Below are 15,245 nucleotides of genomic sequence, written 5' to 3' on the forward strand. Positions count from 1 at the left end.
TTCCCTCTGCGCTAATCAGCCACCTGTTATGTTCCTCGCGCGAACCTGCCCAGGGAGAGACCGGCTCGCGCCTGGCTCTCCCTGGGTCCCCCCTCGCGCAAGAAAACATTGTCCACACCTTCTTTTAGGAGCAAGAAAGGCCACTTTTATTTTAGGACAGGTGCATCATCAATATCATAAACATATTCATTATTTATTTATTATTTACATAATTCAACTCTACAGTGAGCCTACGAAACCTAAATCCCAAAACCCCGAACAAACTCCTGCCTACTAACCCTAGCCTACCCAACGCTACCCTTCAGGATGGCCAACCCGCTCCAGGCTGCCCACCCCCACTAACAAAAACCCGCCACCCAGGAAAACCTTTAGCGTTTTCCTGCCCCACCTAAAGGAAAGGAAGGAGCACACCACAACTGTACTTGAAGAACCTTGCTAATCAAGTCCCTGAGTTCAAGGAGGTAAAAAGAGAGGCCCAAAGCTGAGAGATGCACACCGTCCTCACAAAATAAATGATGTTCAGATACTTGTAAATGATAATGGTTCAAACTGTATATCCCCCAATGTTGACAAAAAAGGCGCATTGTCCTGTTCACTTTCCGTCTAGCCTTTTCCAGGGCAGAATGGGTCCGTGCCCCACGCCAGTGCAAACGGGGCACAAACTCAGTCCATATGAGCATGGTGCTCTCCCATGTGGTTCGGATGATTTCCAGGTCCTGCTTCATTAATTTCAACAAGGTCAGCCCAGAGAGAGAAACCAAGTCATTCTCTCCCAAATGTAGCACCAGGAGATCCGGAGGGCCCCCCAAACACTGCGAAACCAAAGCAGCCAAGGCGGGAAAAAGCCCACCCCAGCGCATTCCCCCTGTTCCATGCCATGAGACTTCATGTGTCATACTGTTCAGACCAAGCGATCTCCCACAAAGCTGGCTGGCAGCGGCTAAAGCTGCTCTTTTAATGAAAGAGTGCCCCAGTATCCACACCCTCCTTTTGCATCCGGCGACTGATAGCCAGGGACCTAGGAGAGAAAGAAATGTTAGACCAGCCAAAAATGCACTATTTCCTCACATACTTTTCACAACACTTGGAACGCCAACGACCAATGCGTCTGATCTGGGACCAGTCCCACCCCAGGCGGGCGGCCTCCGTCGCCGCACCAATTCTGAAGGAATGGGTACCAAACTGAACAGGGTCCTTCCCCAAACGCAGCAAGACCTTGCGTAATACAGCCAACAATTGAGATGCAACTATGGGACTACCATCCGCATGACAAAATATGGACCCCTGGAGAAAATGCGGAGAGGACACAAACACTTCCCATTCCCCAACCGGGCAACATGCAGAGACCCCACTCCTACCAAGGAACACCCACTTACCCCTCCCCATCTGGTCGGTTTTGGATGCCCGCAGCCAAAGTCGCACTCTGTCACTTTCCAACACCACCTCACCGCTGGTCATACCTACCCTGCCCCGCAACCCCAGCAACTCTGATGCCCGAAATGCCCCAAAGAACAACCAAACAAAACACAAACGAAATTTGGCACACTCAAAAGCATCATGACAACACACCTCCAGTTCCAGCAACATCAACTGGAGCAATTCAAACGTCACAGGCTGCCGGAGCTGCTGACCCCCAGCCCGGAGCCTGGCCAAACCTTTCAACAATTTACGAACCAACACCCCCCCAACCGGATCCCTCCCCCACCAAAGCTGTCCATAAAAAGAAACCCCAGCCAATTTACCCGAAATGGTATTGGGCGACAGGCCTTTGTCCGCCAGCTGTAAAACAAACTGCAAGATGCATTGTTCATCAGACCAACCAGCCCTGAACGGCCCCATCGAAACCTTACAAAACTGCAGAAACTCAGACCAGGCTTTCACATAACCCCGCCTGGTGGATTCAGCCACAGAATTTTCCACCAAGTGGTGAACCCTCAATCCCCCAGGTCCCATACGTACTGTGGGATCGCTGTTGGTGCCAGGTCCGCCCCAGGAGCTAACTTGCGGAACTCGGACCACTGAAAGCGAGACAAAGAGTCAGCGATGCAATTAGAAGTACCAGGAACATGCCGCGCTTTAAAGACAATATTCAGTTGCAGACACCGCAGCATGAATGCGCGCAGGAGCCGCAAAACCCGCAAATCGCGAGCCTTTTGGTGATTGACAAGGTGTACTACAGCCAAATTGTCCACGTGAAACAAGACGGAACGATTCTGAAACTCATCCCCCCATAGGTGCAAAGCAACCAGCAGCGGGAAGAGCTCCAGAAACGCAATGCTGCGACCCTGATCCTTCCAGTGCGCCGGCCAGCCGGCCGCGCACCATCGACCTTCCCAAAATATTCCGAATCCGTGAGCCCCTGACGCATCAGTGAACAACTGTACTTGCCACACCATGTCCTCATCCGCAAAAAACAAGGACACGCCATTAAAGTCTTGCAGAAAACGAAGCCAGACAGTCAAATCGGCACGCACAGCGGTGGTAATGCGCACCCTATGATGGGGAAGGCTTGCTCCGGACATGGACAGACCCAGACGTCTGCAGAACGTCCTGCCCGCCCGAACAACCCGGCAAGCAAAATTGAGATAACCCAACAACTTCTGAACAGTTTTCAAAACCACTTTCCGCTCCCCCAGCACCAGATGTATGAAAGCAGACATTTCCTTCACTTTAGCCACAGGCAGTCTCGCCATCATAGACAGAGTATCAATTTCGATCCCCAAAAAAGTCAGGGACGTACAGGGACCCTCTGTCTTGTCCGGCGCCAAGGGGACACCCAATTCCTCCGCTAGAGCCTGAAAGATGTTCAAAGCCGACTGACACTGCCCAGAGCAACCCTCCCCAATGAAAAGAAAATCATCAAGGTAATGACAGACCAACGCGTGGCCACTGACAAAAGTGAATCGCCACTGTAGGAAGGTACTGAAAGTTTCAAACAGGGAGCATGACACTGAACAGCCCATGGGCAACACCCGATCCACGTAGAAACTACCATCAAAATGCATTCCTAACAGACTGAAATCCCAAGGGTGAATGGGCAATAGCCGGAAAGCCGACTGAATGTCGCTCTTCGCCAGCAAAGCCCCAACACCAGCCGTGCGCACGAGCCGCAAGGCATCGTCCACCGAAGCATAATTGACAGTTGAGTCAGCTGGATCAATAAAGTCATTGATTGATGAACCCTCGGGCCAGGACAGGTGATGGATAAGACGAAACTCCCCTTCCGCCTTCTTGGGCACCACACCCAGGGGTGATACAATCAAGTCAGGCAGGGGACAATCCACAAAAGGACCAGCAATCCTACCAGCCGCAAGCTCTGCATCCAGTTTCTTCCGCACCACATGTGGACTCTCCTTCGCAGACTTCAAATTGTCCGACCACCTGCCCACCCTGGGTCCCTGATACCCAATCCGAAACCCAATTTTGAAACCCCAAGACAAAATCTTAGCGGCCTCAAAATCCGGATAATCCATCAGCCAGAGATCGAGAACCTCCTGCCTAATAGGAGTAGGGGCCCTTGTAAACAGACTGATGTTGCTGCCCCCTGCCCCCAGAACCCCGTCCCTGATCACCCCATCTCTGGCCGGGAAAACACTGGGTGAGGGCATGCTTCCCTCCACACTGCGAACACTCATGTTTATACCTGCAAGCGGGTCTGTTACAGGAACCCCTGTTAAAATGCCAACAAGTGCCGGAAGCGGCTGATTGACCTCTGCCCCAAACCCCCGCCCCAGATTGAGCGGGGCGAGCTGAAAAGGGCCGATAAAACACAGGCTGCCCGCTAGCTGTGTGGGTCGTAGCAGGAGGGTTTGCCGATGCCATCCATTGCAACCATAACTCAGAGTCAACTGTACCCCACGAACGCTCAGGGAAAGCGGCCATGCGCGCCCTAAATTCGTCATCGTAGGACAACCAAGCAAAGCCGCCAAAATAACTGTGAGCCTTGCGGATGACATCTGCATATTTAAACATGTCTATTGCTTTCTCAGGATGACGTTGACAATAAACGCTGGCATAAATGAGAAAGGCCGAAGTCCAGTTCTCTATAGACCTCGGAACACGAGGCCTCCGAGCCAATTCTAATTCCTCCTCTTTCGACCCTTCTTTTGCCTGGACATCCCTGTGGAGAAGTCGAAAAACATCCACAAAAGCCCCAGACCAGATCAGAGTCTTCGTTTTTTCGGACAAATGGGACCCCAAGGGCATCCCCACCCCAGAATAAGGCAACTTTTTCGGTAGGATACTATCCTCCGCTACCCGAGTGGCAGCCACCCCGCCATCCCCCGATAGAGAAACTTCTTTTGCCACTTGTACAGTAGAAACATTCGAAATTACGGGCCGCTCAAGCCTCGGTGCCAGAGCGACTCGCTCAACCACAACCCCATCACCCGTACCACAAGATCTCGTACTCTTAACAGGGAGACTCTCCCTAGGTTGCACATTTGAAATTACGGGCCGCTCAAGCCTCGGTGCCAGAGCGACTCGCTCAACCACAACCCCATCACCCGTACCCACAGATCTTGCACTCTTAACCGGGAGACTCTCCCTAGGTTGCCACACTGACCACCACCCATTCTTACCTCTTGGTAACTGCTCCGACTGCTGGGCGACGGCCCCACGATCCCGCTGAGAAGGTCCAGACCACACTGCCCCTCGTACATCCGCAAGGTCCGCTCGAGACTCCTGCAAAACACGAGAAACAGCGGGTTGCCCTAACCCACCCCCCTGGGCCCGTGCTGCCAAAAACCCAACATCTGTCTCTCTCAATTCCCCTTCTTCCAAATCATCATCACGAAAACTCCCACAGAAAGCTTCATCAGAAAATGCAACCTGTTCACTCCCACTGGGCATAGCCCCATCACCAATACCCCCATCATAAAATTGCCAGTCGATGTTTTGAAAGCTATGTGCACTGAAAGCTGTAGAAGAGCCGTCCGCTCCAGACAGCCCCCCTGTAAGCCCACCACTGGAAACAGCCGTGTGGACAGTTCCCGGGCCCGTAGAAACAGCCAACAGCCGCCCAGCCGAATGCGCAGAGTGAAAACTGCGGCCGCTCGAGCCAGACGAGGAAACAGCCCCTAAAACATCACCCCCAACATGAGAACCGCACTCACCCCCCGACGCCAGCCCTAATCCACCCACCGACCCAGCCTCAGGACCACCCAGAAGCCCACCCGGGCGGCCCCTGGGGACCGGGAACAGAGACTGACCAGTGGCCGGGGGCGCCCCTTTGCGCAGCATGCCCTTGCCCCCCAAGGTCATGGACTTAGGGGTGGGGGGGGGCCGGGGGCAAGGAGCACCAGTTACAACAGCCTCAGGGGCCGTGGGATGCGGCGTGGCATGTGTAGCACCCACCTGAACCACAGCAGGAGCCGGGGGCGGGGCCTCAGGGGGGGGGCGCAAAGGCATCGCAACCCGGGAGTGCCCAGCATCAATGAGAACCGAGTGAGGGGGGCCAACAACGTGAGGGGGGGCAGAGACAGGCCCCGACACGGCCGGTGAGAGCAGGTAACACTGCCCATTGAGCCATAAACATGGAGGGCCCCCAGCCGGCAAAGGCGGCACAGAGGACAGAGGGGCAAGAGACACCACAGCAGTGAGGGGGGCGTGCGCGCGCCCCTGCGGCTCTGCGCTGCGCCCTCGCTTGGGCCTGGGCCCCGCCTGCTGCTTCCCCGACGACCCAGCAGCGAGACCGCCTGGACGCGGTGTCAAGCGGCCCGCAGAACGCCCCCGCCTCCCCCCGGGCGCCCCTCGTGAACAAGCAGGTAAAAAAGGGGCTTCACATACCTGCTGGAGGGCGCCCGGGTCACACGGCGGGGGTCCTGCCTCCTCGGCCTGCAGAACAAGCCCAGGCCCATCGGCCGGCATGGCCGCCTCGCCGTCGTCGTCGTCCTCAGGGCCCGGCGACAGACACGCCTCCACCGCCCTGGCGACGCCCTCCGCAGCTTTGCGAGGGGGGCGGGACAAGCCGACCCACGCCTCCTCCGGGACGCCGGGCATCAACAAATCCTCCCGCCCTGCTGCACAGAGGAGTTGAACCGCCCGCCTAACCTCCGCCGCTTCTTCCATGACCCAGGTACCGCGCAAAACAACCTCCCTTCACGCCTCCCGCCACGCAGTTAATAATCCCCGCCTGACTTCCCCTTTTCCCTCTGCGCTAATCAGCCACCTGTTATGTTCCTCGCGCGAACCTGCCCAGGGAGAGACCGGCTCGCGCCTGGCTCTCCCTGGGTCCCCCCGAAGGATTGTGATGTTAATGGAACATTCCACCCACTGAGGCAAAATGTTCTACATCAAAGGGGAGAAACAGAAAGGCAGACACTGAAACAGAAGGCCTGGACCCGCCCTTGGAGTCCTCTAAACCCCAGTCTTCTAATATTACAAACCACATAGCTTTTGAATGAAGACAGAATCCAAGAAATGTGCAGCTGGAGCCCAGCAATTATTATGAACACGAACATGCCCTGCTGAATGAAGGACCAATCTACTCTTTGATTTATGTAGGTTACATGTTTGCAAATGATGCATTTCCAATCACCTGGCCTTGCTAACCAATGTTGGGGTCCACTAAGGCTGAATCTGTGCCAGATTTTAAGAATAACCACGGACGATCACAATGAATGCCAATTAAATCAATTGTGAGGTAAATAATGTCACTATATAAATTACTAATAATAAAACACCTAAAGTATCATAGATTCACATAATTTATAACTTATACTTTAGGTGATGGTCACACAAACAAAGTCCATATTCAGTCCATCTGAATGGCATTCCCGACACAAATATTTTCAGTCCTTTATTCTTACACCTTTTCTTCACAAAGAAGTCAGCCCAGCCGCAGATGCGCTATACAAATAAACTAATAAAGCTTTGAGTTTCGACTGAATCTTGCTTATCAGTTACATGTCCATTTCATCTAAACAGGGAACTAGCCCGCCTATATTTGCGGGCACTGTTAAAGGTCTATGCTATTTGGACTATGGGTTCAACAAATTCAGGGGCTAATTTGACTAGAGGCATATTTCTTTTTTTCTCTCTTTTCCTTTAAGTACTTGCATAACCTCCATTCTAGCATCAATAGCATAAATGGAATGCCCGTTTTATGAAAAACAAATAATACAAACTGATTAATTTTACATTACATTTTAAAAGGTACATTTCCATAAGGGCCATGAAGAAAATGCTTTTTGTAATGTGCACATATCGAAATCTTGTATTCGGATTCACTTTTCTAAAGGTTTTTGGACTGGAGAACATGATCCGATATGTTTTAAATGATACCTTAAATATAAACAGCAATCACATTTGTTTCCAAAAACCGGACGTAAAGACATATTTTTCTAAGTAATTAATTTTAATGTCAATGAAAACATTCTCATTCTCTGATCGTCCTGTTTCAAATATATTGTACCATGAGCATTTCCCACGCAAGTTCTTAGTTGGACACAGTTTGCTTTTAGATATTACAGCGCTCAATAGGATCACCTATGTGTTTGAAGACACTTGCTCAATTTCTGGTGGTGCCCGGTTTACGGCTTCTATTATTAATCTAGTAAACTTGCTTGTAAATAAATTGCTCAATAGCTGCTCACGCATGCCCTCTATTGCATTAGTGATTAACAGCATTCCACTTTTGTTAGTTTTGTAGAACATTTTCACACTAATTAATAGCATTCCTATTTTACCTCCATAATTCCTTCTTTGAAGTTGACAGTTTTTGCCTGTATCTTAATCATAATTTCATCAAACTTCTCTGTTATTTTTTGTTCAATCTAAATATGTCTGTGGTGACTTGCACATTTTAATTGCCGATTTCATGTTAATTAAAAAATGTGAATCATTTGAAATAGCAAAAACCAGAGTTCAGCCTGCAGGGGAACTTTCCGCTCTTCACATTTATCACAATTCTAGCATCCTATATAGAAGTAAAAACGTTTTCACTTGCTCTTTGTAGTAGCCCTTTTAGTTTCAATAACTCTCATATCCATTACTTAGCTACTCTTAACAAATGTGCAAAATGTTGCACACCGGACGAACTACAAGCAGGGATTCAACCCACGACGGCGGGTCACTTTGTCGGTTGTTTGGCGGTGGGGGGCAGGACTACAGGCCCCAGTAGTCCTCGCGGCCAGGAGAGCCGTCACCACTTTCGCCAGCGCCCCGAGGCGCTTTATCAGACGCTAGGCATTCCTGCTGCAGGTCACAGGTGCATGCCAGGGCCCGTCTGCGGCCGGACAAGGCTGGGCTGGGCACCGGCTCTTTCATCTGCCACTTTCATCTTTGGCTTCCTGGGGACCACATACAGTGTCTATCTTAGTGGCAAGAGAAGAATCTGGTCAGTGGTGTGATTTTGTTTGCTTTGTTTACTTTCTCTGTTGCTCTTGTAAAATTTTCAAATGCGGGTGTCGTTGGGTGAACTGAAAATAGCTCAGAAATCATGGGGGAGCAGACCTGCCAGTGAAAGACACACGTACAGACTCTAGCTTCATCCCTGCCACCAACATCAATTGACAGAATGCTGCAGAGAGCTATAGGAGTTGTGGCCCCTAAAGCGAAATAACAGAAAGGCGGTTATCTTTAACTCCTGATCCGCGACGCTCCTCGACAGGTCTGGTGTTCCTTTAAGCTAGCCCCTTTGACCAGCCCAACTCTTCCCCATCCGGTAAGGTGGAGTCGGAGTTATACCCACAGAGCAACTGAAGAAAGGAGGCGGAACTGCAGGACCCTCTATGACTGACCAGATTAAAAAAGCTACACGAGCCAAATGCAGGAAGCCAAATGTTGTAAACCCTGACAACCCTCCTTGTTTACAGGACATAGACTCTAGAACCACGAGAGGGCAATAATATCCCATATGGGTGGCAAACCTACTAACGGACATACGTGAGCAGGTCAAACTCACCTTGAGGGAACAACTTTTTCAGCCTGGACATAGTGACAGAATTTTGTTTAAATTTACATGACAAGATTCACAATATAACTGCTTGGGTCACTGTAAAGGGAATTGACGCCATCTGCCAGACTGTTTCCCCCATGCCACTGAATCTTTGAGGATCACTAACTTGCGTGCTCAAGAAGACAGCACTAGTACCAGTGACTGTGGGGGTATGCCAGGAGGGAGGTCTATTCCAACAGAGCTCCTCTGAGCAACTGCACATCTAGCTTGATCAGGGACACAGGGGAGGGGGAAGGCTTTGAGCCTGGAAGAGCTGACATGGCAACTTGCCCCACTCTCAATCTACCTCATGCCCATACGTTGTATTTCTTGCAGGGGTCCCCCATATTAAAAAGAAGGCAGAGAGAAATCCCAGAATGAACTAATCAACAAATGCCTGTATTAGTTAGCTAGATACAGGCAGTTCCCTTACGACAGGGCAGAGAAGATTCTTATGACTCGCTGGGTCAACTGTGTAGGAAATATACCCAAATATAGGCAAGGGGATTGCGTTGTGATTAATTTTAGGAACCCAAAGAATGCTCATAGTCTCTTGCTATTTGATTTCCTCAAACGGAACTCTGGTACAGTGATAAAGCGCTTGCCACTTGGTTATTTCTACAAGCTACAGCACGTACAAACAATTAGGGCAAAAACAGTAATGTATTGACCACCCTGACTACAACCCAATGGCAGAGTAGACACCTACACCAGACACCGAGGCACCTGGTCTTTAGATTACCAATAACAAACAGAAATGGCGTTCTAGAAGGGGTGGATTGACTCTTAACATCATATTCTCGACCCAGCAAAAGTCTCTGAGGTCGGGACCAATGAGAAGGACAAGACACGATTGAGGGCTGGGCAATACATAGCAAGCTTATTGGCCTTGGAAAGGAGGAATGGAGCCACAGGTTGTGCCCTCCAATGCCCGTAAGAACAAAGAAGGGAGAGGAGAAGGGTGAAATAATAAGTCCCTGCCCTACACAGAGTCTCAAATCAAGCTACATACTCTCACCTCAGTGGAGCCAGAATTGGGCAGTAGGCCCTCGAAGATAGCCAGACTAAGTTCCAGAATAGATGTCCCGGGCAATAAGAGCGCACAGCCAGAAACAGGAGAGAAGAGACCTTCACAGTTTCAGAGGGAAATATTTCCCCAAAGTAATGCCCCCAATGTAGCAACTTCGGGTACCCGGGAAACAACAACATCCCTGAGGGTATTATCCTGGAATGTTGTTGGCCTAAAGAACAAACTGTGTAAGCTGCACGTCTGGTGGTTGGTCTAATAGGGTGATGGCGCTCTTAGGCAGTACGCAAATACTATTTGGGTGTAACATAGTGTGAGTGCTGGGCAAAGGGGTAGGGAGAACCACCCCTTTCCCTAGAATGTGGTGAGACCACAGACACAAAGCACAACAGTCACCTGCACACGCCCGCAGTTTACGAACAAATTAATGACAATATAAGAACGTTCTTGATCCACTGCTTGATTTCGTATCTTGGTTTATTGTTCCTCTTGTAAGCAATTTCATTCAGAGCCTTAGCCAACACGTGTTTTGTCGCGTCATATTATAGTAAATAGCGACTTTTTCAGGGCTAAGAAACACATAAGTATACATTTAGAATGCAGTGGGTATAAGACAATTGCAGTCATTGGCAAAATCCCACTGTGACATGGCATCAAAAGTAACTCGGTTCATGTTGCCTACTTGAACCTGTGGAAACCCATACTACCTTATATAGACCACTGTAGGGGTCCATGGTTGAATGACCGGATAATAATATATCAATATAGGGTCATGTTTTAATTAAATGCATTGATGGTCATGCAGTATGCGAATTGTGTGACTTTTTTAAAAAAAGAAAACAACTGGGCCGTGACCAATTAGGTGAGTTTTGTGGGTTTACAATGGTGACTGTTTTGAGGCTGATGCAGGTAAAAGCCCCCCCCCCCCCGCCTTAATGATGCCTATTATTTAGTGAGTTTAATAATATTTAGTGAGTTTAATAAGAAAATATAGGGTACCTAAACTCCTGTGATTAAGGTCCCAAGAGAGAAAATAAAAAAAGGGAAACGGAGATATTACTGCTCTGAGCAATTTCCCAGCGGGGATTTCAGTGATTGGGAGGATGAGTACTTGATAAAACCAACCTTAATTTCGGTTGTAATTCCGTCCTGAAGGATATCTAAAAGCTGTTGACACGTAGGGGTTCTAAAGGTGAAAGAGGGTACACAGATTTACTCATCATCTACTATTAACTTCTTGTCAGGAAGACATATTTTAGCAATGTAATGGCGTGATAATAGCCCCATGTACCTCGTAGTGAATTACGATTATCAGTGCTTCGTTTTTCTATAACAATTGTTTTCCTTCTTGTAGTTCATGTGGCTGTAGGCCAACAACTATGTCGCTGCCGCCGGTCACCAGATCCTAAGAAAAATCGGGGCCAAAGGACATATGAAGGAAATATATCAGATATTTACAATAGTGTAAGAATTTGTGCGGCACACCCAATGGGGCAAGGCTACTCCATATGAGCGTCTCTATGTGGGGCCATGAATACATAGGTTCCCAAGGGTGTGCTTACTGGTAACCGCTCCGTGATCTCTTCCGTGTGTGCGCTGGATTTAACCCAGATCTCTTGACTGGGGGCGAATGTATGATTTATTCAGCATTCTGTCCATCATTTGTTTGCGTAGCACTTTTCACCCTAAGTGGGATGGGTATGCCCTCACGTGCCACTGGATTCAAGCTAACCTGGCTGATGAAGGGTAATACCCAGAAATTGTTTCTGGTCCAGGGAGGACCTGGCTTGGCAGTTCAGTCTGGACTGTTCCCATGAGGCACAGGGTCAAGACTGATTTGAGTATGGCTGGTTCTGAACTGGGGTGGCATGGTGAGCAAAAGAACGATGGATTAAACCCAGAACCCTTAACTGGGGGTGAATGTATGATTAATTCAGCATTCCGTAGCACTAGATCTAATCAGAGCGGAGTCAGGGTAGTACTAGATGGAAGATTCCCTAGGTCCCTAATAAATTTGTTTTCTACAGATGCAATGTCTAACAATTTTATGTCCCCATAGCTCTGCCCCATAAGTAATGGCTCTCAGGGATTGGGTTTTATACATTTCCAACGGGGGCTGAGAAGCTTTTAAGAAGATGACCTGTAATCCTTAGCAAGTCCGCCTGTGTTCTGTGCTAATTTCAACCTCTATTTCTCAATGTGAAAGGCCCAATCCATGTGCTCATTGAGAGTGATCCACCAGGTACTCAAAGATAGCGACCCTCTCCAGTGGAATTCCATTCAACCCAGGATTGGTCCTAGTGGAGTGTGCAGAATAAAAAACATAAATTTGTCTTAGCAGCGTTAACCTCGAGGCCCCGCCCAATACAAAAGGTATTGAAGCCATCGAGTATCCTTTGGATACCCATGGGAGATTTTGAGAGAAGGAGGGTATCATCGGCGAACATCAGTGCTGGGATTTTGGTTGTGCAGATCTGAGGAGTGTCATTGTCACTTACTTCGTTCAAGGTATCTACCAGCCCATTAATGTACGGACAAAAAAGGGTAGGAGCCAATACACAGTGTCGGACACCCCTTGTAACTGGAAATGGTTCAGAGAGCTCTCCTAATTTCCCACATCGAACCTGTGTAAAGTTCTTCTCATGCAACCTCCTAAAAATGTTACAGAGGTAAGTGGGGACCCCCATATTAGACATAACATACCAGAGTGTAGAGCTGGGAACTAGGTCATAGGCAGATTTAATATCTACAAACATCAGATATAAACTACCTTCTTCAAGCACCACCATTTTCCAGTAGAGGAGTAGGAGGCGGAATACATGATTAATGGTGGAAGTTCGGTTTATAAAACCTGCTTGTAAGGTACTTAGGGCGTCATGGGCTTCTATCCACTCTTGAAGCCGAACTAAGTTAACCCTTGCAAAGACCTTCTGCATCACATCTATAAGGCTAATGGGCCTATAATTTCCCAGTTAGAGCGATGACTCTTTTTGTACACAGGGATTAGTTCAGCACTGGCCCATGTCTCGGGGATGGGTATACCACCCAATAAGGCATTAAAGATAACTAGCGAGTAGGGGCCCCAAACTTTGGGTTCTGCGAGATATAAATCCCCAGCGATTTTGTCAATACCAGGGGACTTGCTAGGGGCTATCTTGGAAATGGCTTTCCATACTTCCTCAAGGGGGGCAATAGGAAAGGTCTCTTTATCCGTTGTACCATCCCAGTCCCAGTCTGATGTTTTCAGATCTGCATTTTTGTTCACCTCCTCCTCAGGGCGATCCTGGGCATCATAGAGAGCAAAAATGGCCATTCCAAACTTCAGCCGCAATGTCTGGCTCTAGATTGTTTCTTCCTTCCCGGTTACCGAAGGAAACTATATTCCAAAATGCGCTAAGAAATTTGGATTTTAATGCTTGTAAGAGAGACTCCCATTTGGTCATATCCCATTCTATTTTGGCCTGTTTGATAGCATCATTGTACTTGGCTCTTGCACTAGAAATCTGGGTTTTATCCTTCGATTTTATTGCTAGTACCAAGCTAGATTTAGCTTTCCTACAATGCCCAATCTTCCAAGTTGGAATGATCCGTTTGTTCTCTCTAGGTCTTACTTCATGATAAAAGAGGTCCCTCGGTGTGGCTACGCAGAGTGAATGAGTCTCAGCCATTTTCTTATGCCTGGTTTCTAGATTCAGTATCTCCATGCAGACACTCAAGTCTTCCATGGTGGTCCCCATGATATTATGAATGGTAGAAACAGAATTTGGGGACTCATTTATTTTATCCCAATGGGTACATCTCAATGACGTCGACAGGCGAAGTCTAGGGTCAGATGGTTCCCCCTTTTTTTCCATGTGTGTTCCCTACTTGGAATAGCAGATCTAATGCCAAGACATTATGATTACTATCATGGCGTGTTAGAATGGCAAAGTCTGAAACAGAGGCCCACATTTTTGTATCCACGAGGGTATAATCAATTATGGACTCTGACCCGACCCAGTTAAATGTAGGGTGGCTGTGTTTGTAATGCCGAATAGCTCAAATTGGCAGTTAAAATTGCCTCCTATAATCTTAAAGTTGTGCCGAGGGAGGATAGCAAGACTGATAGTTGCTCCACTACCGGGGATTCACGGCCTCTACTGAGAGTTCTAGAGTATTCATTAACCAAAGCTAGAGATCTTTCAGAGGTGAATTCCAGAATGACATACAATAAGTCAGGGGACCCAGTCTCAATCTCCCTTGTGGAGCATACTAGGTAGCTAGCAATCCATATTGTCAACCCCCCTGAAGGTCTACCTCTCCCTCCAGTCACAGCAGGTTTTGAGAAGCTGCGTAGCCAGTGCACCTTAATCACTCCTGAAACTTAATTACTTACTGAAAATTGCGTGCATTACTCATAAGGCCTTACACCACAATTCGCCTAGTTACATCGCACAGAAATTGACAATCTCAGGAGGTTCAAGAACAACAAGAAGCGCACAAACTCTCCTCCTGAAACCACAAAAATTCCACAAGACAAAAACACACAAACGCTCCTTCTCAGGGATGGCCCCCAGGATTTGGAATGCCCTCCCTCCAGAAATAAGACTTATCTCATCCACTGCATCCTTCAAAAAGGAAGTCAAATCGATCCTTCTGGCTAAATTCACTTGAACTTAAAACTGTGTAAATACTATTTAACTGTTTCTCTTTCCCCTGTATTACATTGTTTTTGTCTTCTCATTATATGTAAAGCGCTCTGATATCTGTAAGGATCTTGTTTGCGCTATATAAAACCTTGAAAATAAAAATAAATAAAGACTAGGTTTCCTGGAATAGCACCAAGTCATAGTTGTCTATAAATGCCCCCAGTCACTGCGATCTAACTTGTGCCTAAGGCCTGCCACGTTCCAGCATGCAATTTTAATGGTATTTGTCAGGGTGTTGAAAACTGTCAGAGTCCTGTCGACTTTTGGCTTTTCCTAACCTGCGCAGGGCAGGCATCCCTTATTATTGAGGCTAGGGGCACTGCTCCAGTCTGCAGCCCCCTGGTTCGCATCAGTCCTTACGGTCACCCTCCATCTCTTTTCTCTCTTCCGGCTAGGAAGACCTTCGCTCTCAAAATAAGATAAAACAGAAGTTAGGTTAGGACTTCCATCTGACACTTCTCCACCCAGGATGCAACCCAACTGTGCTTTGGTCAAGGCTACGGACAGATGACTGTCGTACTCAAGACAGGGTTACACAGGAATTGGGTTAGGACTTCAGTCAGGCCCTTCTCCACACATGATGCAACCCAGC

At 48.4% G+C, this 15,245-nt stretch overlaps 2 protein-coding genes across 2 annotated transcripts in view; both read right to left on the reverse strand.

Annotated features, from left to right (window-relative positions):
- Window positions 1-15,245, reverse strand: part of MICU2 (mitochondrial calcium uptake 2) — a 1,429,299-nt gene that overhangs the window by 125,985 nt on the left and 1,288,069 nt on the right. The window lies entirely within an intron of this gene.
- On the reverse strand, window positions 16-5,013 carry LOC144771609 (uncharacterized). The gene is made up of 2 exons (XM_078655982.1): window positions 4,581-5,013; window positions 16-1,018 (listed from the first exon to the last, which is right to left on the reverse strand). The coding sequence occupies exons 1-2, from the start codon at window positions 4,849-4,851 to the stop codon at window positions 369-371; spliced, it is 921 nt and encodes a 306-aa protein (XP_078512108.1). The 5' UTR covers window positions 4,852-5,013; the 3' UTR covers window positions 16-368.

This window comes from Lissotriton helveticus, chromosome 8 (genome assembly GCF_964261635.1).
Source record: "Lissotriton helveticus chromosome 8, aLisHel1.1, whole genome shotgun sequence".
NCBI classification, from domain to species: Eukaryota; Metazoa; Chordata; class Amphibia; order Caudata; family Salamandridae; genus Lissotriton; species Lissotriton helveticus.